The 26631-nt window shown below is 34.9% G+C and overlaps 1 protein-coding gene and 1 non-coding gene across 2 annotated transcripts in view; both read left to right on the top strand.

Moving 5' to 3' along the window:
- ASCC3 (activating signal cointegrator 1 complex subunit 3) overlaps positions 1–26631 on the top strand; it is a 328231-nt gene that overhangs the window by 287759 nt on the left and 13841 nt on the right. The window contains exon 37 of the mRNA XM_029944011.1: positions 13771–13995. Within this exon, the coding sequence (XP_029799871.1) occupies positions 13771–13995 (225 nt within the window). The remainder of the gene's footprint in view (positions 1–13770; positions 13996–26631) is intronic.
- Positions 14207–14313, top strand: LOC115297268. Its single transcript, XR_003911369.1, has one exon. It is a non-coding gene; the product is annotated as a U6 spliceosomal RNA (small nuclear RNA).

Below are 26631 nucleotides of genomic sequence, written 5' to 3'. Positions count from 1 at the left end.
CAGACACAAAAATTAACTCTAAGTTGATCATAGACCTAATGTGAAAGCTAAAACTGTAATACTCTTAAAAGATAAGTGTAAATTTTCCCCACCTTGGGTTAGGTGGTGGCTTTTTCGGTAAAAGACCCAGAAGTACAAAAATTTAAAAAAAGGAAAAGGCAGACAAATTGGACTTTATCAATAAGGCTCTTGTGCTGCAAATGATACCGTCAAGAAAGTGAAAGGATAACCCATTAAATCAAAGCATTTACAAATCATCTGTCTGATAAAGGACTTCCATCCAGAATATATAAGAACGTTTTATCTCAGTAATACAGAGATGGCTCATTAAAAAATGGGCAAATGATCTGAATAGACATTTCACCAAAAAAGATATACAAATGGCCAATAAATACATAAAAGATGCTCAATATCATTAGTTTTTAGAGAAATACAAATCAAAACCACAATGACATATCACTTCATACTCACAAGGGTAGTTATTAAAAAGACAATAGCATATGTGGTGAGGATATGGAGAATTTGGAATGTTCATACATTGCTAGTGGAAATGTAAAATGGTGTGGAACTTGAGAATAAAGTTTGACTATTCTTCAAAATACGAAGCAGAATCACCATGTGACACTTCACAGTTTCAGTCCTAGGTATATCCCCAAAGGGACTGAAAAGCTTCCAGAGAAAACCTGTACACAAATGTTCATAATAGCCAAAAAGTGGAAACAGGTAAATGTCCATTAACCAATGAATAGATAAGATATAATATATCCATAGAATGGATAACAGGTGATTCTCAAGGTAGCCCTACTACTCACTGGTTTTTCCCCTCTTTTGTTGTAGAATTTTCTCAGTAGTTCTCTTGATACTGTTTCTTGTAAATTTTAAAATAACTTTTTTAGCTTAAGAAAAAAATGCACTCCTGAACATGTATGGGTTATCCATAGTCTTGGGAGAAGAAACCTCTTTATTGGGTTTCACAATCCTTCCTCAAATTACCATCTTATTTCCTTTCTCTCAAAAAACTGAAATCTCAATCTGCTATTTCCATTTTTCTTCCATTCATTCGTTCTTAACTTCCTATAATCTGGAATACTATTGTTTAAAATCTTCAGAGGTCCCAAGAGGCCCTAATTGAACAGTGCTGTGATATTTTTGATGTCTTTGATATTTTTACAGCATCTGACAGCATTGTTTACTTCTTTTTAATAGTCCATTTTTAAAATGCATTTTCATATCTTATCCAGTTCTTTTTCTTATGGTTTGACATTAGCGCCTCTTCCTGTGCCTACCTTTAGCAGTTCTCCAAACCGTGTGTGTGAGAGATAAAATCCCCCTCCTTAATGTCAACCATGAATGGTTTGTTTATCAAATACTTGTTTCTTTAACATTTATTTTGCAGTTTGCATTGAAACAAAGAAGAAGCTACAGTGACAGAATATTTTCAATATTTTCTCCTTTTAATCTGTAATCATTGATAAGAGTTACCATTTTAAAGAGAACTTAACATCTTTATTTGAGATATAATTGACATATAATAGTTCAAGTGTATAGCATAATGATTCAATGTTTATATATTTATGAAATGATCACTGCAATATATAGTTACAAAATCTGTCACCATATATAGTTAAAAAGCGTTTTTTTTCTCGTGACAAAGACTTTTAAGATCTACCTGTAGCACCTTTCAAATATTTAATACTGTTTTTAACTAGAGTCACCATGCTGGATTTTGTACCCCCATGACCAGCTCCTGTCTGGGTTCTCATCACCCCGTTCTTAAACAGTCTCCTAGGTGGTCTTCCTACTTCAGTTTCTGTCTCTTTAATCTGCCCAACTCATCCCTCCCAGCTTATCTGTTTTAAAGCCCTTAAAACTCCAAACTTACATACATAAGAAGTATTGTTGCCTTACCCGGCTGTCACGGCCTTCCTTTTTACCAACACCTTCCATCAGACTTTCACAGATCCACCTCCCCCTTCCTCCTGACGAACCTCTTACTCTCACCTTTAAACTTGCTGGATATGTACTCAACTTCACACCTTTGCTTATGATTCTCACCTGGACAATATGTCTAACATCCATCCATCCATCTTGGTCCAGCTCCCTCTTAAAACAGTCCCTAATTCAGAACTAGTAGTTATTACTACTTTTTCTTAAGTTCATAACACCCGTGTTTGTTTCATTCATTTGTTGATCGCTCCTATATTGTGATTATTTCTTTTACATTGGCCTAATTTGATATTTCACTTATATTTGTTATATTTTTTTGTACATGTATTGCTTAATTCCTGGAAAAAGAATATTCAGCAGACATTAAATAGAAATGTCTTGGTGTTTCCACTCTGGGTTATATTTTTTAGTTTTTCTCATTTGTTTTATGTCTGATATAATCTCATAGTCTATAGAAAGCCAAATTATAAAGAAAGTCACGCTAATAAGTATGTGAAGTTTTAAAGGCAGAAACCAGGTTCTAAAGGTGTTTTGGTTTTTGGGGGTTTTTTTTGGTTTTTTTTAGCTCTTAAAAAAGTGTGCTATTTAACCATACACAATAATTACATTTTGCTACTAATCTGTTATCAGGATTCAAACATGATAGCCTTAGATTTTTAGTTTTTAAAAGAAAAATATCTAAACATTGTTAAGCTATAAGACATTTTTATTACATCCTCAAAAACTGAGAAATTTTTTTCGAGTTTCATCAAAGAACAATTTTTTAAGGACTTAGCTATAAATCCTGGGAAATAGAAGTTTCTGATGGAATTTTCCCACTGAAATTATTTTAAGTACAACAAAGTTACTGGTACCCACTATTGAAAGATCCCTTAAAAGCCAGCTGTCAACCAGGTGGTCATTCTTACAAAGGAAAGAATTTGGTATTATTTCTTGTTCATATTTATTTTTGGCAAGTGATTCTGTGCTTGCCTTAATTGTTAAAGGCCAAACAGAGGTCCATAAGTTTAAGACATTGATACAAACCAGACACATATACACACATAAGCCCTGAAAGGAAACAATATGTAGTAATTACAATTATATTCATCAGGATTTACATTTTTGCTGTCTGCATACAATAAAAGTATTTGATGCTTTGTTTTAATGAAGCAAATTGTGTACTTATTGGATAGTTTATTATTGCTTAATTAACTAGATCTTAATGTTATCGTTTTCCAATACTATTTTATAAAAAAGGCCCATTTTTTTTACTTTTTTCTTTAACCTGGAATATTACCAAGTTAATTCCTAGTATAAATTTTACTGAATTTTGAGATCACTGTAAGTTCCATAGAAATCTAGTTTATAATAGTCTTTTAATTTAGAGATTTATCTAATATAGTAGTAAATGATTTATTTGAATAATTTTAATAAAAGTATAAATCACAAGTATTAGAAACTGTACATATATAATTTAAAAAAACAAGTTATATCATGGTTAGTTTTTTAGTGTATTAATGATTGAATAATAGGTAATTTGATATAATGAAGGTAAAAATATGAGGCATATTTCCTTATCCCTTAATATATCTGGACCTGGCTTGGTAAATGCTATATATTTTTCAAACATTGTTAAAAAATATATACAACTAATTAATACTTCAGGAAGGCACAGAAATTAAACTGGGTTCCTGTCCGGGAAATTTACTGAAATGCTTTTTCTACAGCTTCAGTGGCCAAAAGACAGCATTGGAATGTGAGAAACTAATTTTGGTTTGTTTTAACGCCTCAGAATGTTACAAATTAATCAAGTGCTACTTAAAGTCTAGAACTCATTAACTTTATGTTTTACTTTTCCCATGACAGAGATTAAGTTATAGCATAAAGCTTCTTTCGTCTCTCACATCGATCAGGTTGCCATCCCCACTGTACAAGGGCCCTCTTATCTACTATTTAGTGAGTGTAGTGTAGGCAGTGATGTGTGTGCAGTGACATAAAAAGACTAGTTTACTGTTGTGCAACGCTCATATGATACCAAGCATGAACCCATTCTGGCTGTTTCTTACTTCTAAAATTTGCTTCAGTAAAGCAAAAGAAAAAAAAAACAACTCTGTAAACATACATATGCACACATACACAAACAACATCCACTTATACTAGAGAAAAATCCAAAGTAGATTGTAATAAGCCTCTTATTTTAACAAATCTAAAAGGTAAACTGTACAGTCAGTGCATGTAAAGGCCAAAGGATATATAAGGCTTATACATGGAATAAAGCTACCAGAGCCCTAACTGAAGCCAAGAGTCAGCCAGTAACTAAGAGATATTTCTCAGCAATTCTTAGAACAAACAAGTAAGTTAGTGATAAGATGGTATGAACCAACCATTATGTAAGAGTGTTGATCCCCTATAAACTTAAATCAGTGTAAACATATGAGCAAAATGTAGTAGCTTTACATACATGTTTGGGTTTTTTGTTTTGTTTTTACTTTGCATGGAGTAGCTGAGTTTATGGCATTCGTAGAACAGATTGAGATTTGTAGTGAAAAGGGAAACAAAATGAAAACTATTGAGTGAACAGCAGGGTCCATTTGATGTGATTATGAAAGATGTTTCTTTATTCTGTTTTTTCTTTTGCAATCTAAAAACAGTAGCAGGGGGTTGCAAGGAGAGTTCATCATAGGTTGTCAATCACTGTCATTTAACATTTGTGGGGAAAGATGTCTTTATTCAAGGACAGCTGGGCAAATCAGAGACATAGATTTGCAGTTAGTAGCCTGTCCAGCCTACACTAAACAAACACAGACAGGGCAGACAAACCAGCCTCACACATAAAAATATAATGGACTCCAGTGACCTCACTGCCCTCCATTCAGCTTCAATCCCAGTGGTATAAAAGCTTCACTGCCCACTTTCAATTTCCTTTAATTACCTACATGATGTAGATAAGAAAATGAACCTCACTTATAATCAGTGATCACACACAGGAAATTAACTAGACAAGTTGTTTAAAATTAGAGGAGTAATTTGGAGGTAAATAGAGTGTCCTACTGAGGAAAAAGTGGCTAGAAAAGGTTTTGTTTGCTTGTTTGTTTTTAAGCAGGGACTTTGATTCTTTTGCTAGCTCTCTCCGCTGATCCTGAGATTGCTGCTTTTCTAATCAATCTAAACTAAGAAATCTCCTTTGTAAGTATTCTGAAGCATCCAAAATAAAATAACTGAAGGAGAAAAGAGCTAATAAGTGGTGAAACAAACACGCCACATTCTAAAGAGCTTAGAAAACTTGTGAACTAGAATTCCAGGAATAACTGACCGTGGATTTCACGGGAGGACCCGGCAGAGCACGTGAGGATCAAATAGTCGTTGTCTTCAGCCAGTCTTCATTTCAAATCGCTTCTCAAGTCCGTGGTCCCAACCACACACGCACACACAAGATTAAATACCCAGCACATTTTTTATTTACTCTCATGAATCAAAATCAGTGTTTCCCATTTTATTCTTGGGAGTCATAGCACTTGAGTTTTAATTAGAAAATACTGTAGGGTTTCAGAGTAATGTCACTATAATACTTCTTTGGAAAACCTACATCACGCGTGTACTATAAATCCTTTTCCCTATCTTTCCACAATATTTTGAGTTAGTTCACTGAAGTACACTCATATTTCCTTATCACAAACTGATGTGCTTTTGTGAACATTTAATTAATATGGATTTAAAAGAAAACTAATTGGAGATTGGAGATTAAAACCTGCAGTATCAAATCTGTGGTTCAATAGGATACAATTTCTGAATATTTTATCTTTAATTTGACTGTCTCTTGCATTATGAGAACATTGTCTTTCAAAAAACCAATGTTTTCTGTAACACAGGTACATAAAAATTGTATGATTACTTGGATGAAAGGAATGTGCAACTACTAGTAAAGCATCAGCAAAAAAAAAAAATAATCTTGTTTCTTTGAGTCATATTTAAGAACCATGATATTTTTTAAGGCAAGTTAACTAAATGTTATTTTAGATAGTGAAGTACATTTACATAATTGTAAACAAAGATTTACAATGGAAAACTATAGAACACTAAAACCCAAATAATTGAATCTTGAACTTCAGCTGACATCGTGTATGGTATCAGATGTAGGAATCACTATAATAATAATAATTCCTAACATTTATACCAAGTCTTACAGTTTTTAAGTGTTTCTTAAATGCTATCACACTGAATCTTCACACCAAATCCCAATTTAAGGTAAGGAATTTGGGGTTTGCGGAAGCTTACTTGCTCTGAGATGGTAAATGGCAAGAGCTGAAAATCCACCTGTTATATCAGTTCCCAGCTCCATATTCTTTCTGCCACCTCACATCATCCCATACTACCCTCCTCACCTACAGCATTTTTAAAGGGCTTATTTACTACATTCTGTGGGCTCTCCTTTAATTCAAACACTGAAAGCAGAAAAAGAGAGGATCCTCAAAGGAAGTCATAACTTCTGATGAGAACTCAGTTAATTATGGATAATTTTTAACTACAGAAACTATTATTGGTTTGATATTAATATTTATAAATCAAGTATCAACTCCTTTAAAGATCTCAAAAATATTGCATAGGTCAAGTTTAATAATGAAAAATATATTTATCAAAGGTGCATATTAAGGGGCACCTGGGTGGCTCAGTTGGTTAAGCATCCAACTTCGGCTCAGGTCATGATCTCACTGTTCATGGGTTCAAGCCCCACATTAGGCTCTGTGCTGACAGCTAGCTCAGAGCCTGGAGCCTGTCTTCAGATTCTGTTTCTCCCTCTCTCTCTGACCCTTCCCTGTTCATGGTGTGTCTCTCTCTCTCTAAAATAAATACAAACAGTAAAAAAAATTGTGTAAGTGCATATTAAATATAAAATCTATATAAGTATTCTAAATTGTACTTTCCTCAAATAGTCCTCTAATTGTGCCCCTTTTTGTAATTCAAATTTGAACCTTAGCCTATCACTCCTACATTCTTTATTTAAAAATCATGATTTTTTTTAACTTTCTTTCAGTTCAGCCTTAAACTCTTCAAAGATTACTTACTTGACTCACTGTTATTTGAACCTCTCCTTCCTTATCCTTACTTGTCCACTTTCATTTTTCATTATTTGTGGTCAATTTTGATTAAGGTCTGTCTCCTCCCACTGGACTGTAAAGCTTTGTTAGGGTAGGGATCATGTCTCTGGTTTTGTTCACCATTGTATCCCCAACTATACTGTGTGCTGAATAAAAATTAGGTAAACAAATGACTCAGCACACTAAGACCATGTCCATGTCCATGTCCACTAAAATATTTTTAGTTTATATTAAAGTTTATAGTTGTTTGCAAAGAAATTAAAGAATCCTGAGTTTAGAAAGATTGCTTTATGCATTGAGAAAAGACATCACTGAATTAATTTTTTAGTAAGGTCACTGTCTTTGGGTAATCTATAGTAAAGATCTCATAGTCCCTTTATTAGACTTAGAAGGATCTATCTTGTACACAACATTTTTTCCAACCTAAAATGTACTCAGCTGTTAGCAGACTCAAGTGATACTGATACTGCTGGCAGTGAGCAAGTTCACAATCCTAGTGAAGCAGGGGATTAAAGCAATAAATCGGGTAATTCAAGCAGAATTGGCATGGTTTGGAGAACAGTGAAATCACATCGTACAAGGAGTTTAGATTCTAAAGTAGACAAATACAACAAAAAGCACGCAAGATAAAATTTACTCAAAATCACAATAAGCATGATTGTAAGTAGTTGGTCCTGTTCAGATATAATGCTTCTCAGGGAGTTCAGAGGCACAATTTTTTCCTTTAGCATTGGGGCAGATCATTGTTTCTTTGGCACCAAATGAAGAAGTTGGCTTACCTTAGAAGTCATGCTTTATGAAGATGTGTATCATGTGCATCTTTGGATGCTAGAATCACAGAACACGAAAAGATGTTCACACTTTTAGAGGTATTTAGGAACTAAGACTGGGAAATACCCAGTTTATAATATTGCTAATCAATCAATCTCTCTCTGTCTCTCCCTTCCCCCTATATATGTTGGGAAGGAAGAGAGCGGTAATGTATGTAATCATACATACAAGATTGTACCGAGGAAGTGGATTACTTAGATAATACTATTAATTAGTGCTTTTAGCCAAAATCTTACTTTCCATATAATTTTTTAATTAGACATTTCATATAATTTGTAAGCCTAGTCCTGTTTCCTACATATCCAACACCTAGAGAGCCAGTCCAGTTTGCAGTAGTAAAATAGCTATTTGATATTCTTCTGGTAAAAGATCCAAAGTTATGTTTAATGACCAGTAGAAAGAGATCTAAATATGAATAAAATGTTAGAACATGAAACAGGTTTAAGGCTGATTTCTTCTCTCTCCACCTCCACCCAGCCCATCTGTATTATTGCCCTCTCTTTAAGTGCTTGACAGCATGCTTCTACTCACTGAGCAGTCCCAACTTCTCTGCTATTAATAGCATCATCATTCTCTTCATCCCTGAGGCTCAAACCTCAGACCCCTCCTTGTCTGTTTTTATGGATCTGCTCATATTATTTTCTCTGCATGGAATGCAAGGAATCTCTCTCCCTCTGTCCTCTTCTACAAATTGTTATAAGCCTAGAACAAATACTTTCTCTTTGGGGAGACTTTCCAACACACCCAGTTCACTTCAGTGTTCTCTGAATAACAATATTTTATTCTACACTTAAAATAATTATTTATATAAAATTTCTCCCAATATCATTTTAATTTCCTTGAAGGAAAAGGCCATATTTGAGATTTCTGAACCATCTTCTTTCTTATCTGCTGTTCTTTTTTTTTAAATCCACTTGGCAAGGCTGGAATAGGTGGATAGTTACTGGTTGGGATTTGGATGGAGCCCAGATGTTATGTTGAGATTGGTCAGCCATCAGGCGATGATGCTTCAGTCCTGAAATTTACCTGAAATCAAAAATAATATAACTGTTGTATAAAACTGTCCTTCTGTAGCAAATGACCTCTGACAGAATAGGCAGGCAAGAGCTGAAATGACATATGAAAGGAAAACCAACATGACAGAGGCAAAAAATTATTAATTGTTAATATGTCAGCATACCGTTCTTTACATGAAGCAATCCAAAAGAATGAAGACAGTGTTGAAAATAAGTGTAGAGTAGCTGTGATACTTTTGACTCATGCAAAACAAAATAAGACAGAACATGATTTTAAAACATTTATCTAGCTCATAACAGAATGTTTCAGATATTCTTTTAAAATGTTTTTCAGCATACTATATTAAATCAACTGACATTATTTTTAAATCTATTTTTTTTTACATTTATTTATTTTTGAGAGACAGAGAATGAATGGGAGGGGCAGAGAGAGAAAGAGACACAGAATCCGAAGCAGGCTGTAGGCTCTGAGCTAGCGGTCAGCACAGAGCCCGATGTGGGGCTCGAACCCACGAACCGTGAGATCATGACCTGAGCCGAAGTCAGATGCTCAACTGACTGAGCCACCCAGGCGCCCCAATTTTTAGACACATTTTATTAGTCTCTTGGACTCACCAATTTTTGACAAAGATTGAAAGACAAAACAGTAGAAAAATCGTCTTTTCAAGAATTGGTAATATATCTATGTAGTTACGTCCTCTAATTTTTTTAGCAGTGCTTTTTAGTTTGCAGGTTTGGGGTTTTTGTTGGTTTTTTTTTTTTTCAAATTCATCTTTAAGTATTTCATATATTTTATGGTATAATTTTTTTTCACTTCTGATTATTGGTTGCTGATATACAGAAATAAAACTATACAACTAATTTTCATACATTAATCTTATATCCTGCAATATTGCTAACCTCGCTTATTCTAGTAGTTTATTTTATGAATTACATTGGATTTCGTACCTTGATGATCATTTCATCTACAAATGAAGACAGTTTTACTTCTTTCTTTTCACTGAGTTTCTTTTGTTTCTTGCCTGATTGCACTGGCTGAAACTTCTGGTACAATGTTGAATAGAAATACCTGGAGCAGACATCCCTGTCTTATTCCTGATCTTACAGGGGAAGCATTCAGTCAGATGCTGTTAAATATATTAGTTGTAGGTTTCTCAGAGATGCCATTTACTAGGCTGAAAAGGTTCCTCTTTTTTAATTTGCTGAGAATTTTTGTTAGGGATTGATGTTGCGTTTTGTCAGATTTTTTTTCTGCATCAATTGAGGTGATTGTGCTGTTTTATGTTTTAAATGTATTAATAAAGTGAATTACATTAATTGTTGAATAGTAAAACAATCTTGTATTCAGTCACTCACTGCACTCACATATTTGGATGTTAGGTTGTTGGGAACATAGACACTAAAAATTTTTAAGTCTTCTGGGAGAATTGATTTCTTTATCATTATGTAATTCCCTTCTCTATCTCTGATAACTTTCCTTGCTTTGAAGTCACTCTGTCTGAAATTAATATAGCTGTTCTTGCTTTCTTTTGATTAGTGTTAACATGGTATATTTTTATCCATCCACTTTCCTTTAAATGTGTCTTCTTATTAAATATGAACTGTGTTTCTTATAGACAACAGAGAGTTGGGTTGTGTTTTTTATCCACTCTGACAGTCTGTTTTTTAATCATCTAGATATTGACATTTCAAGTGATCATTGATACAGTTGGATTCATAGCTACCATATTTGTTAATGTTTTCTATTTGTTGCCCTTATTCTTTGTTCCACTATTTTGTCTTCCACTCTGCCTTTTGTGGTTTTAATTGAGCATTTATATGATTTCATTTTCTCCTTTCTTAACATATTAGTTATAATTTTTTTTGGTGATTGCCCGAGTTTATAATATGCATTTAGTACTACTCCCATTCCATTTTCAGTTAACATCATACTACTTCACAGATAATGGGAGTACTTTATAATAACAAAATAATACCAATTTGCCCTTATTGTTTATTGTATCATGATTGTCTCTTTACTTTATATATAAGCATATATATGTATACATGCACACACACACACACACACACACACACAAGCATATGTGTGAAGGTATATACGTAAACATACCTAATCAAATACATTGTTGCCCTTATCTTGAACAAAGTATTTTCAGGTCAATTAACAATAAGAAAAATAAAAGCTTTATCTTCACTTATTCCTTCTTCCTTGTTCTCCTTTGTTTATGTAAAAGCAAGTTTCCAACCTATATTATTTTCTATCTCTCTAAAGAACTTCTTATAATGTTTTCATGTGAGGGACTTTTACTGGCAACAAAATAACTCAATTTTGGTTTGAGACAGTCTTCATTTCTCTTTTATTTTTGAAGGATAATTTTAAATGGTGCAATCGAGGTTGGTGGAGTTTTTTTCTTTCAACACTTGAGATACTTCATTCCACTCTCTTCTTGTTTGCATGGTTTTTGAGAAGTCAGATACAGTTCTTATCCTTGTTCCTCGATAAGGTGTGTTTTTCCTCTGGCTTCTTTGAGGACTTTATCTGTAATCAGAGTTTGACGATGATATGTAGATTTTTTTGAAATATATTTTGCTTGGTGCTCTCTGAGCTTTCTGGATCTGTGGTTTGGTGTCGGACATTAATTTGGGGACCTTCTCAGTCATTATTACTTCAAATATTTCTTCTGTCTCTTTCTTCTTGTTCTGGTATTCTCATTATGCTTACGTCATACCTTCTGTAGTTGTTCATCGTCCTTGGATAATCTGTTCTATTTTTTTCAGTCTTTGTTCTCTTTGCTTTTTGAAGTTTTTGGAAATTCCACTGATATGTGCTATAGCTCAGAAGTTCTTTTCTTAGCCATGACCTGTGTACTAATAAGCCCATCAAAGGCATTTTTCATGTCTGTTCAGTGTTTTTTTGTCTTTAGAGTTTCTGTTTGGTTCTTTCTTAGGATCTTCATCTCCTTACTTTGCCCATCTCTTCTTATGCACCATCTTTGTATCCATTAGAGCCCTTAGCATGTATTAATTGATTAGTAACTAATTATAGTTGTTTTAAATTTCCAATCTGGTAATTCCCACATCTCTACCAAGTTTTGTCCTGATGCTGGCTCTGTCTGTTCAAACTGCTTAAGTTTTTTGGTTTTTGGTTTTGTGAGGGTTTCTTGCTTGTTCGTTTTTGTTGTTTTGTTATTTTTTTATTGTTTTGTTCCTCTTGATATACCTTGTAATTTTTTTCTTGATACCCAGACATAATGTACTCTGTAAAAAATCTGCTATAAATAGGCCTTTGGTAACATGCTGGCGAGTTGGTTGGTGGGGGAATATACTATAGTTCTGTGATTATGTGTCCATTTTTTGGTGAGCCTATGCCTCTGAACTGTGAACTTCACAAGTGTTTCTCAGTTTTTTTCTTCCCTCTTAGGTGGGACAGGATGACTAGAGTGGACTGCAGTTGGGTACTTCCCTTACCCCAGGTCAATTTTAAGCTCAATAGTACCCTAGCAGGTTAGGCTCTGGTTAACTAGTTTCTACTAGGAGCAGGCCTTGTTAAACAGAAGAGAATTCTTGGGGCACCTGGATGGCTCAGTCGTTCAGGTGTTCAGCTTCCACTAAGGTCATGGTCTCTCCACTCTGTGAGTTCGAGTCCCACATCAGGCTCTCCACTGACAGCACGAAGCCCACTTCAGATCTTCTGTCTCCTCTCTACCCTTCCCACATGCTCACAATTTCTCTTTCTCACTCAAAAATAAACAAACATTTAAAAAATAATAAAGTTTTTTTTAAAAAAAGAACAGAGTTACCTGTCATAGTTCAAACCTTTCTCCTCCCGCTGCTGGAAGCTAAGTGGATTTTTCTCTGATATATACCATGGGAATCTGGTCAGGCTCCTGGAGGTAAATTTCACAATGTTTTTGAGGCCCCCTCTGAGACCGTGTCCTCCTGGAGTTTTTAGCTCTGAGCTGTCCACGCGGATCCTCCAGTAATTCAGCAGTTACAGCTCAGGTTTTCTTACTCAGCACTGGTCCCCTCGGTGGTTTCTGCTCATGAGTCTATGGTTCTGTTGGCCATGACTCCCTGAATTTACCTGTGTCTCCAATTTTGGGGGCAGCAATTTGTCCCAGGTTTTCCCCTCTGTTACAGATCCAAGAAAAATTGTTGATCTTTCAATCTGTTCAATTTTTACTTATTGTTAGGACAAAATGGTGGCTTCTAAAGTCCTTACATGTGAAACTAGAAACTCAATTTCAAATAATTTTATTTTAGTCTGATTTATTAAGTTTAAGTCAATGATTCTGTTCTGCATCCTTTTCTTACCTCACCAATCTTACCCTATTCCTTTTTCCCAACCCTGCATTATTCCTTCCACTCATCCTATATATCGTAACTTAAATGTCATTATTTCCAAGAAACCTCCCTGACTCTCTAAAATTAGCAGATCCCCAAGCAATGTCCCTTCAGCACCCTGTACTTACCATATCATCACATTTGTTATACTTTGTAGAACCTATTTTTTCCCTGAAGAACTCTGTTTCTGGTTCACTGCTGTGGCCCCAGTGTCAAGCATAGTGTATGATGCCCAGCAGGTCTCCTGTTATTTTTGTTGATTGTATAAATAAGAAGAGCATTCATGAATTTCAGATATATTGTACATCACTAACTTGTGCTTACATATTAATAATAGTATTGGGCAAAGCGAAACTCTAAGGGGCATGATTGGTCACCTTATCTTTTTTCTAAACCATGTTTTAAATCTCAGTAGTTAAGCTAAGAAGTACTTTAATAACTATACTTTGGGTCCAACACAATATTTTCTCTCTTTCTCTCTCTCACTCTCTCTCTCCCTCCCCTCCCCCCATATACATGTGAGTATGTGTATACGTGTATTTTTTCTTTTCCAGGATGCAGAAGAATACACAGATTTGCCAGTAAGACACAATGAAGACCATATGAATAGTGAACTGGCGAAATGTCTTCCCTTTGAGACAAATCCTCATTCATACGACAGCCCTCACACCAAAGCTCGTCTCCTGCTCCAGGCACATCTCAGCAGAGCCGTGCTGCCCTGCCCGGATTATGACACCGATACCAAAACCGTCTTGGACCAGGCACTCAGAGTGTGTCAGGTATGAGAGTCTCATACCTATGTTTTCTCCCTTCATTTGTTTTTTCCCCTGTTTTATGATAAAATATACTTGCATTTAAAATATTTTATCATAGCATTGTTGAGAAAAACCAGGTAAATCAAATCAAGAATTTTCAAAGGAAAAAGCAAATGCAAATGCAGTAAGATGACAATTTCAGTCATCCATTGGATCAAAATTAAAAGTTGAACTAGTGCTCGCTTCTGTAGCACAAATACTAAAATTGGAACAACACAGAGAAGACCAGCGTGGCCCCTGCACGAGGGTGACATGCAAATTCGTGAAGCGTTCCACAGTAGGGAAAAAAAAAAAAAGAAAAGGAAGTCAAAACGAAATCCCAGGTACTTTTCTAGGTACTAAGTGAACAAGCAGAAGACTGCCTGCTGTTGTGGGCTTTCACTTGAGATGGAAAAGGCAGACAATTAAAAATAAAGTCAAGGGGTGATAACTGCTATTTTTTGAAGAAGTAATAAAGTATAATAAGGAAAATATAGAGAAAGATGGAAGGTTCCATTTTGCAGTGTCTTGCTATAAGGTGACATTAAAGAAAGAAAAGCAGACAGTGAGCCATAGGATGAAGTGAAGGGTACACTCCATAAACTATAAAAAGCCAGTGCCAAGTGTTTCTCGTGGAGGAACATGGTATAGTCAGAGAAAAATCATAGAGACCATTGGACAGAAAGTGAAAAGGGGCACCAGAAATGAAGTCAAAAAGCAGTACATGTGGACACTATAGAGAAAATGAGGGCCTGTCAAGGCAGAGTGTGTGTAAACCATTAATAATTTTAGACTTTCCTCCGAGAGGAAGGCTGCTAGGACAGTGGTTTGCTAGTGATTTATGTTGGTTATATCTATGAATACCTGCCACATTAATTAAAACTGAAAAATTCTCAAATATTTATTATGTTATTTAAAAATAACAATAACAACCCCATTATATGTTAATAGAAAAATAACATGATTTCTCAAGAAAAGTAACTATATTCTGAAACAATAAAGAAAATTATTGAAATGTGGAATTAGTTTACATTTTTGCAAATATCTTTAATGTCTAGCTTAATAGAAGTCAGCTAGATTCATATATCTCCTTTTGTAATCAAACTATTAAAATATGATGTTCCATGAAAAAAAAAGTATGAACTATTTGAAAAAAAACAGCCTCACGGACATACATCATTTGAAAAGAGAGGAATATTTCTATAGCCTTTTCAGGTAATTGTGAATATTCTTTTTTGAAAGTACATGACAACTTGACATGTGGCATTTCTTGAAGGCTAGCTGCAATGCGGATTTTTGCCTCTAGGCTCTCTCATTGGACAAAGCTAAGAGATATGAGTATGCATACACAGACATCCATGTCCATTTTATATCTGCTCTTCTCTGTGCATATGTATGTGTGTATGTGAAGACATTTGTATTTGAAAACAATGAGTCCATTCTAATACCTATAATTCCAAACTAATACCAAGAAGTTCATTTTACTCTTCTTTTTAAACCCGTTCGTCCACCTATGAGAAACCTGGTTCTCATTAATCAGAACATATTTACTATTTCCTTAATTCCACTTACTCTGACTGTTATTTTAGAATTACTAACTCTTTTTCCTGCAAAAATCAAATTTACTAACTAGAGTACAGTAGTTGTATATTATTCTTTTTTGTCCCTGTATGTTTGGCAGCTTTTTCTTTGTACACTTATACACATACGTACTTGCTCTCTCACTGTTTTCTTTTGCATATTTTATCATGTTATTTTATAAACTATTTTAACTTAACAATTTATAACATTAAGGATTGACGTTAAATGTTTTTCCAAACATAATTTCTAATGACTGCACTATATTCCTTCATATGAAGGTCATAGTTTATTTAATGAGTCCCTTATAGTCAGACTTATAATAAAGACTTTTCTTTATTATAAATTACAAGTATTAGTTATGATCATCTTGATTGTTGAGTTGGCTAATCAGAAGCCATGTAGTAAAAAACTTTGTTGTAAAGATATGGCAACTGGCTTCATATTCTTAATCCTCTCATTCCTGCAATTTCTGATAAAAGTAAACAAGTCAGGAAGAGGAAAAAATATTACAGTTTCCAGTGGAAATTTTGGGGCATAAATCAAGAGTTGGTAAAATTTTATGTGGCTGATTGAATTTTATTATTGTACCCTATTCTCATTTGACTACAAGGATATCGTTGGCCTTAGAAAACTGGTTCACACAGTTTTCCGAGCTGCAGTCCTGCTGGCTGATTGAAAATTACACTCCTGCCCTCATGGGACATCAGCATGACCTTGTGGTCTGTGTGTGGGACTCAATGCCACTATAAATCCAGCTCTGCCCTTGTTTTAGTATAAAGTGTTAGGCAAGTCACTTAGGCCCTCATGTCGGAATAAAAATAATACCATACCAGAATAGGGCATTAGTTAATGTTTATAAATTAAACAACAATTTGAGGACTCAAGGAAATAGGTCTATTTTAGTACTCATATTCATAGTAGGTCTTTTATTTCTTTGCTTTGTCATAGTCATTTAACTCCAAAGTTAGTATTTTTTATTTAAAATTTTTTAAATTTATTTATTTTGAGAGAGAGACAGTGTGCAAGTGGTGGAGGGGCAAAGAGAGAGAGGGAGAGAGAGAGAATCCCAAGCAGGCTCTGCACTGTCAGCACACCGCCACAAGCCCAATGTGGAGCTCAAACCTGAACTGTGATATCATGACCTGAGCCAAAATCATATGCTTAACTGACTGACCCACCCAGTCACCCCTAAATATTATTTTTTAAATTTATTTATTTATTTTGAGAGCGAGTACATGCACACAAGCAAGGGAAGAGCAGAGAGAGGGTTAGAGAGAGAGAACCCAAGCAGGCTCAAACTCATGCCGTGAGCTGAAATCAAGAGTAGGATGCTTACCCAACTGAGTCATCCAGGTGCCCCTATAGAAACATGCCTTTCATATGAGCCATATTTAGGTTATGAAAACTCTATAGTCTTGACAGAAGAAACGCATAATTGTATAGTTGTATTTCCCTGCTTAAAGTCAGAATGTACCATACAGCCTGCCTTCCCTTCTTACACCCATTTGAAATTATATATCAAGGTCATTTGTGTCATTCTTTTGCTTTGAGATGTTTTGTAATGGCTTCTTTTAATATATTACTGTTAAGTAGTATTTCCATTTTATCCCACTGAAAAAAAATAAAAGTAAAAATTACTGTGCATATCTTAATTTTTAAAATCTGCTTAAAATATTCTAACTTTGTATATTGAGTAATTACAGAACTGATTGTTCTTACCATTCACCTTTGAAATCCTCTTCTTGATTATGGTAATTGTAATATATGTTTGTAAAATGTAGTAAGTGATATGACATACTTTCTGTGCTGGGTGTACCAAAGGAAAACTTTATGTTTTTTAGCTTTTGTGAGAATATTACAAATAAGAAATATAAAAAAATTTAAACTGACTTGCCTAAATTTTCCAAATTTGACAGCAAAGCTGGAACTGCTGATGTCTTGGTGTTTTGATTAGCTCTGGGCTGTTTGTTTGGGTTTTTGTTTTGTTTTATTTTGTTTTGTTTTTATCAAGACACAAAGAAATTTATGTTCAGAGAAGTTAACAACTACATTAAAGGTGATTTGTCAAGGCAGTCCATGCTGAAACCGGTGGAAATACCAGGACTTTAAATCCTGATCTAATATCTCTGATCTTTTCTAAGGAGTACTAGGTCTTTACATTAAATTCATCTTTACTTAAAAATAAAATATGGAAAGTCATCTTCATTTAAATGAAAACTAAATACAATACTGAACCAAATAGCATCAGGGCACAGGCTTATATCCTACCTCCTGGATGGTATTTATAGTAAAACCTCTTAGTCATTGAATGTTTCCAGGTGTTTCATGGAAAAGGGAAACCAGGGCGAGAGGAGCCAACCCAGCGAACTGAGAACCAGAAAGACTGTAAGATTCTATGATCTCATGAAAGAAGAACACACACACACACTCACAGAAATGTGACTGTAGATTGATTAGAAAGAGATCTGGAGACCTTTGCTTTCAAATTTAAATTGCAATTAATGTATGTAAATACCAAATTCTACCAGACTTATTTGGAGAATACACCCTACACCCCACATCAAAAAAAATGACTGTATAATGATAGCCTGTAAGGCAGACCATCATTAACAGTGAAGTGGTGAACATTTTTTGAGAACTTTTCTTTGTCCTAGGCTCTATTCTACTTGCTTTGGATTGAATTTGTCATAATAGTCCAATGAAATAATACAGTTATCCTCATTTTACAGAAGAACACTAAATAATTTTCTCAAGATCACATCAAAAAGAAAAAGTTCTCAGCATAGTTTGATTATTTGTAATAAAGGTATATGTCACCAGTTCCCTTTGTTCTGTAAGGATGAACTTAAAAATTGTACTCATGGACTAGTCAGAATTTCTTTAAAAAATTTTTTTTATTTATTTTTGAGACTGAGAGAGACAGAGTATGAGTGGGGGAGGGGCAGAGAGAGAGGGAGACACAGAATCAGAAGCAGGCTCCAGTCCGAGCTGTCAGCACAGAGCCTGACGTAGGGCCACAGACAGTAAGATCATGACCTGAGCCAAAGTCAGAGGCTTAACCGACTGAGCCACCCAGGCACCCCCAGAATTTCTTTTAAAATATGAGAACTTCACAGGAATTTCTACTTTTTTTAAACTAAGAATTCCCACTAGCTCATGAATAATATTTTTAATTAATCATTTTCTTTATACTAAAATCACCGTCTTTTATTTGCTCTAGTTCCTTTTCAGTGGTCTGTAGTTACTTTAACCAGCTTCTAATAGCAACTTGTTAATATGGTTGATATTAGTAATTGCTTTATTATATCATATCACTCTTCAGTATCCAGTGGATATGCTGTTTGCTGTTTTTATATCAACTGCTTATGCTGTTTCTCAAGTTTTTATATTATTCTAGATAGACCAATGAATTAACCATTTGCACATTCTCTCCAAAAACCACAAAAATTGGAAACAATAAAGGAAAGATCAGCTTGCTGATATTACCGTCAAGGGAAGGAGAAATGCCATCATAATTACAAAATAACCCAGTAAAAAAATATATATATAGTACACATAATATATAATATAATATATAAGTACACATAAAATATATATATTGTGCATACTAGAACAAGCTGTGCAGAGGTTTAATATTAAAACACATATACACATATCTTATGTTTCTCTTTCATTGTTTAGTTTGCCTATGCTGCTTAGATTAGGTTCTTGGCTTCTTTTACTGGCTAATCACAACCAACAACTAATGGAGATTCAAACTTCAAGTAGCAATAGGCAATCTCAGAGATTCCTTGCCTCAAGATACAGAACTACCAACTCCCCAAAAGAGAGCAGACATCTCCCCTTTACTATCGAGGAGTGGAAAGTTCTGTATTCTGCATACCAAAGCACATATTTGTATAGATCAAATTCATGTGCTATTGCCCTAGTGAAAGTTGGCAAAGGTAATCCAGGGACCTACTTATTATAATCTAGGTGATTCAGGGTGTAAAAGCTTGTTCTGGCAGATAAGGTGTTGTAAATTCTTGACCTAACTTTTTTTTAAATGTTTACTTACTTAATTAAAGAAAGAGAGAGAGAGAGAGGGTCAGAGATAGAAGGAGAGAGAGAGTCCCAAGCAGGCTCCACACCGTCAGCTTGATCAGCAGGGCTTGATCTCACGAACCTTTAGATCATGACCTGAGCCAAAATCAAGGGTTGGACACTTAACCAGCTGAGCCACCTAGGTGCTCCTGCATCTAACTTTAATAAAGGAGCTTTCATTCCACATTATTTTCCTTAATGCCCAAGTCTTTTTGAACTACTGTTTCCAGCCTTTCTTCTCTTGCACACAGAAGGTAATATGTAGCTCATCTGCCACTCAAATTAATGTTAACGTGCTTTTTGTTCTTTGGGGTCTTATTAGGAACAAAGCAGGGAGAATTTTTTCCTTAATTGTAGAATAACTGGCCTGCAGTATTGTATTAGTTTCAGGTGTACTACACAGTGATTTGACATGTGTGTACATTGCAAAATGATCACCACAATAGTCTAGTTATCATCTAACACATTTTAATAGGCTTTATCCATTGTTATAAATGGTGCTAGCCACAAATAAAGGGGAGGAAATCTATGAATTGAATAGGTATATATACTTTTCTCCATTCAGAAAACCTGCAATTTGCAAAAACAAGTCCCTGAACGTTTATTGGTGAAATTGTTCTTTAACCCAAATTCCAAACAATAATTTGATGACTTTATCTCTATAAACCATTTATGATAAACCTAAAGTGTATTACATTTTAAATATCAATATTATCTTTTTTATAACTCATAGCTATTCTGAAAACACATTGAATTTTCAATCTATTTTTAAAAGATTTTAAGCTTGAGATATGTATGTGTGCACATATTCGAGTCTGCGAACAGGAAAGAAAAGGAAAAGGGAAATAAAAATGATGCAATGATATGAATATTTTTCATTGACTTAATTTTTTTTTGAGTGCATAATTTATTTATTTACATTCAAGTTAGTTAGCATACAGTATAGTATTGGTTTCAGGAGTAGAACCAGTGACTTATCACTTACATACAACAGTGAGTGCTCATCCCAACAAGTACCGTCCTTAATGCCCACCACCCATTTAGCCCATCTCCTCACCCACCTCTCTTCCAGCAACCCTCAGTTTGTTCTCTGTATTAAAGAGTCTCGGGGCACCTGGGTGGCTCAGTTGGTTGAATGTCCAGCTTCGGCTCAGGTCATGATCTCGGTTCATGAGTTCAAGCCCTGTATCAGGCTCTGTGGTCACAGCTCAGAGCCTGGAGCCTGCTTCAGATTCTTTGTCTACCTCTCTCTGCCCCTCCCCCACTCATGGTTTGTCTCTCTCTTTCTCTCTCAAAAATAAATAAATAAATAAATATTTTTAGAAAGAGTTTCTTATGGGGTTTGTTTCTCTGTTTTTATCTTATTTTTTCTCCCCTTCCTCTATGTTCATCTGTTTTGTTTCTTAAATTCCACCTATGAGTGACTTACTTATGTAACTGAGAAATACTATGACTATACCTGGGTCTATATTTCCCTTAACAAATTGTTTCCATTTGTAGTAGATTAAAAAGCATAGAAATATTGGATGACACCAGGAGATAGAACTGCCATGAAGCAGACTAACCTTTGAGGAGTATTTACCTATGGGTGCACTAAGCACATGCTCAGTGGGTTGTCAATGTATTGAAGAATGTCAGTGTCAATTAAGTGAACCAGTTTTAGAATTGTAGAGTCAAATACAGTTAGCAGTGAAAATAGGCCAGGTATTGCTAAGCTTTACAAAAGAAGTACTTGGTCAAATCCTTAACCCAATACTTGTAAGAAATGTTTTGATATAGCAAACGGTAGATAAAATCTTCTGTATATTCTTAGAATCTTTTCACACTTTTAAATGCTTATAATTAGACCAAATGAAAAGATTATCTTTAAGTGGATAGTACAGCACAATAGATTTCAGAAAGCTTCTTCAAATCATTTTGAGAAAAAGATGAGTGGATTATAAATAAATAATTTTTAGACTTCTAAAATTGGGTTATAAATCTATAATCTAAACAGTTAAAAAAGTCAATAAATAAATACATAGTTAATTGCTGCAACTCAAACATTTAAAGATCCTAAAATGAAAATTACACTATTGAGTTTTAGATATATCTGTTTTATGGATATTTTAAGGAGTATATAATACTATGAGCATGCATTTGGAGGATTTTGCACCATCCAAGGTAGGCTTGAACCTTATTAATAACTATTTATAATGTCACTATTAAGGTAACTCAGATATAGTTGTTGGCACGTAATACATTTCAGCAGATTATGGTGAATGGAATGAATAAATATTTCACTTTTTTCCTTTCAAGTTCTTTATTAGGAGAGGATTGAAAAGGGAGATTTATTATGTGTGGATTCTCACAATGTTTTTGAGATTATCTGCCAAATCTCAATTGTCTACCAACAAATGTAGTCTGTTTATCGTAAACATTAGTGTGACCTTATCAAATTCACAGAAACAGGGAAGTCTAACTCAGGCTGCTTTCCTGGCAGGACTGCCAGGATCTCATATCTTGCCATGAAAGCCTGATGAAATTCTCTTAATGGATGAGTATTTAAAAGCAAATAATGCTAAATGAATTTAATCCTGAAGGATTATTCTTCCAAATATAAAGTCCATACTATGGTACAAAATCATCATCAAGTTGAATCACTTTATTTTATATCTGAAACTAATATAACTCTATATGTTAACGATACTGGAATCAAAATAAAAATGTAATAAAAAATATAATCATCTTCCAGTTAGTGGTAATTTCTTCATGTATCAGAGCTACATTTTAATTCCTCAGTAGAACACTGGAAACAACACTTTAAAAGAAGGTACCCTTTTCTCCCCCAGAAGCAACACAGAGCTAAATGCATGTATCATTTCCAAAACTAACACAAATGTGTGGATTTTGAGGTGTTAAACACCTTTACTTATTCTTGTGGATTTACAGGCAATCTCCCTTCAAGGACTATAATATAATTTGGAAGGCTATTTCCCCCTGGGTGACTCTACCTGTAAGCTTTGTATGACAATTTGGTGATGGTTTATTGATGATGTGGTGCTATTATGAAGGATCCTTCTACCCCCAGCTCCTCTCCTCATACCCACATAACAACCCTTTTCCCGGTTGGGGCTATAGGAAATGAGTAATGCTTAACCCATTTGTGTGATCAACTCACTTAAGCAGCTACTGTGAAATGTTAATCACAACTTTAATTTGTACTGCATTAGCATTTTGATTAACTTGTAGGCTTGCTAGCACACTTGAAGCGCTTTTACTCATAGTTACAGCTCGGAAATGACTTTTTGATTAATTAAGTTTGTTAGACAGCAGCTGAGCTTCCTGAATGCTAACCTTCTGGGGGGGAAAGTTCAGGAGAAAGTTCAGTGAACAACTGTTGCTATCGAAAAGGATTCTTATAAACGTACTTATAGCATTTTAATTATTGACAAAATATTGTATCATTACCTGCAGCTGACCTCAGCCTTTAAAGGAGTAGGCCTTTCTGTCAAGAAAAGCTTTTTTTTTTTTTTTTTAAGTTTTTCCCATCATTGTAAAACTTCTGGGAGCTCTTGAACGAAATAGTGCATTTTCTAGCAGATGTGTAACAACTAATGTTCTAATAAGCTGCTTAGGATGAATTTCCATAGTCTTTTTTTAAATACTTTATATTTTAAAGCAGTGTTGAATTCATGGAGAAGTTGTAAAGAGAGATTTCCTATATATCCCACACCCAGTTTTCCTCTATTAATAACATCTTATATTAATAAGATACATTTGTCATAATTAATGAACCAATACTGATATACTATTATTAACTAAAGTCCATACTTAGAATTCTTTAGTGTACTTAGTACCATTTTTATTTTCTAGGCTCCATTCAAGATACCACATTGCATTTAGTTGTCATATCGCCTTAGGTTCCTCTTGGCTATGAGTTTCACAGACTTTTGTTGCTTTTGATGATCTTTCCATAGTATTTTGCATTCTCACGACATTTCATAAATAGTAACTTGACTGCTATAAATTAATGAAAATCTTTTTCTTCCATTCTAGACCAAACCTTTCTCTTAAGCTCTGTCAATATATGATCTTTATGTCTTCTAACTTGAACAGAAGTAGCAACATTATCTAGCCATTTCAACCCTTGCCATGATCTTATTTTCATGTGGTTGCTGCAGTCCGTACACTACCACTAGATACCCATCTTGCTAGGATGAGTAGCAGGAGATGTGAGCAAAAGAGAAAAAGTTCCTTAAAGAGAGGAAAGGATAAAGGGAAGAAGAAGAGAGGTTATGAAATCAGAATGCTAAGAGGGCTGCGAGTAGAGGATCATCTGCCCTGCTCCATAGGTACTCTCTACAGCCACAGACTCTTGATGACAGTGAGGACTAATTTATAGACTTTCAAACTAAATTTAGAAAAGTTTAAATAGGGGCGCCTGGGTGGCTCAGTCGGTTAAGCCTCCAACTTCGGCTCAGGTCAGATCTCACGTTCGTGGGTTCAAGCCCCGCATTGGGCTGTGTGCTGACAGCTAGCTCAGAGCCTGGAGCCTGCTTCTGGTTCTGTGTCTCCTCTCTCTCTGCCCCTTTCCCTCTCATGCTCTGTCTCTCTCTGTATCAAAAATAAATAAAACACTAAAAAAATTTAAAAAAAAAAGTTTAAATAATGAACCTTAGAGCTACATCTTCTTATCCACCTGTTAATACCTTTTGATGTATATTGAATGATAGCTTTTCTCTATGGTCAGTGATTCTATTTTCTTGCAATGAAGTTGACTTAATTCAGTCACAATGCTCAAAATTTCTGTATTACCCTTGAACTATTTTTTTAAATTTTTTTAATGTTTTATTTATTTTTGAGAGCAAGAGAGACAGCGTGAGCAGGGAAGGGTCAGAGAGAGAGGGAGACACAGAATCTGAAGACAGGCTTCAGGCTCTGAGCTAGCTGTCGGCACAGAGCCCAATGAGGGGCTCACATCCACGAACCGTGAGATCATAAACTGAGCCAAAGCTGGACGCTTAACCGACTGAGCCACCCAGGTGCCCCAACTATTTAAATCCAGAATTCAGTTGGATTCCAAATGATATGTGATACGTGCATATCAAATATTAAGAGGTACTTATAACCAAATGATGGATTCAAATTAATTTTAAAATGTTACATTTTTCAAAAACTGTGTTGATAAAATTTGTTCAGAGACAATAATTGATTAAATTCCTAATTTGTCTGGAGTTTCTATTTTTCTGTTGTGTAGGAGGAAAAAAAGGACACATGTACACCACTTTAAATCCTCCTTGAAATAAGACAGGGTAGGGTCACCTGGCTGGCACAGTGGGTAGAGCATGGGACTCTTAATCTTGAGGTCATGAGTTCAAGATTCTGGTTGGGTGTGGAGCCTACTTAAAATTTTTTTCAAAAGCCAAGGTAATTGTTAATCATTCAAAGGTAATGAAATATAGTATAATGAATACAGGTCATTGATTAGAAAACCAAGTTCAAGACTTAAGTTCACTTTGGTGTGATTACGTGGCCACTGAACTCATGAGCTTCAGTTTCTCTATCTGTGAAAGGAGAATGATACGAATCCCTGCCTTATACGTGGTATTGTTAACAATTAAAGGTGAGCTATTTATGAAAGTGTTTTATAGTCTGCAGTCTTATACAAGTATTTTCCTCACACCATATATGCATACTGTATGTGCAGGTTGACTTTAACTATATAATTCACTGGTTAGGACTTTTAATGATTGAATTAAATTTTATCTGATATAATATATGGAGAGATATGTTGTCAAGTTTGCATTTTTAAGTATGATAGCAGAACAAATGAAAAATATCTCTAGATTTGGATAAATCTGTTTTTTACAAAAGTAGTAGTAACACCACTAGACCAAGCTTGATATATGCTTAGGAAATTCTTGAAATGGATTCAGAATAAATGGTCAGGACATAGAGTTGTATTCAAGTCATAGAACATGCCTTTGGCTCCAGGACTCAAAGAGCCTAAAAAATTTCCTTCCAGAGAATGTCCAATTCCTAAACTTTAATTTTTGTTGTTGTTTATAGGAGTGATGGGTGGGGCTGATTTTTGTAGTTTGTGGTCATCATTTTACCTTGGCATAAAGCCAGGTATTGCAGGAGTTCTTGAGATTTTACCTGGACTTTTCACGTGGCTTCACAGTGTCACCTCAGTTAAATCCCCTGCTCACCTATGAATAAATGACAGCTCTGCCACTTCATTAACTATGATCTTAATAGTACTATAATTTTATAAATGAATACAGTGCTAGAAATCTTATTTCCATTTTGTCACAGCTGGAAATGACAGAGTTCTCAATCAACAATCAATCGAAGTTCATTCCAACTTCGTAGGAGAAAGTCTTACACACAGAGTCAGCTCCCATCTATTTTCCCCTACACTTAGAATTATCCTAGTAGGTAGCATGCCAAGTAGAATGTGGATGAGAGGTAAAGGAGTATTAAGTATTTGCCTAATATTAATGCTAAGCTGGTAAAGAATGCCAGGAGTTGTTTCTCCTCAATGTACTAAAACCACCTTTGTTGTTGAGCATTAGATTTTCGTAAGGCACTTTGAGATGAGTTGGGGAACTGAGCCATGATCTCCAGCAATTACCAAAATCAGCTCCAGTCTGGAGTGGAGCATACCTATTAGGCTTTATCTATCAGGAAGACTGCTATTAAAAAAAAAAAAAAACCTGTGAGACACAGAGAATCCATTGTAGGCTCAGTCATGCAGAGACACATCACTACAAGCTACCAAGACCCTCAAGTCCATTTACCTAGACCATCCCCGGCCTTAGCTTCTTTAGGGGTATACCTCTGAACAGTAACCTGGGCTGTAACCCACTCAAACTGAGAACACCAAGCCCACATCCACTAGTTTGGCCTGAGCCTCAAAGACTGTCATTAACCTTGTTCCCCAACTACTTTATAATTGAATACCTCCCCTGA

This window comes from Suricata suricatta, chromosome 7 (assembly GCF_006229205.1).
Source record: "Suricata suricatta isolate VVHF042 chromosome 7, meerkat_22Aug2017_6uvM2_HiC, whole genome shotgun sequence".
Taxonomy (NCBI): domain Eukaryota; kingdom Metazoa; phylum Chordata; class Mammalia; order Carnivora; family Herpestidae; genus Suricata; species Suricata suricatta.
Note: the sequence above shows the minus strand (reverse complement) of the source record. Positions and strands in the feature narration are given on the sequence as shown.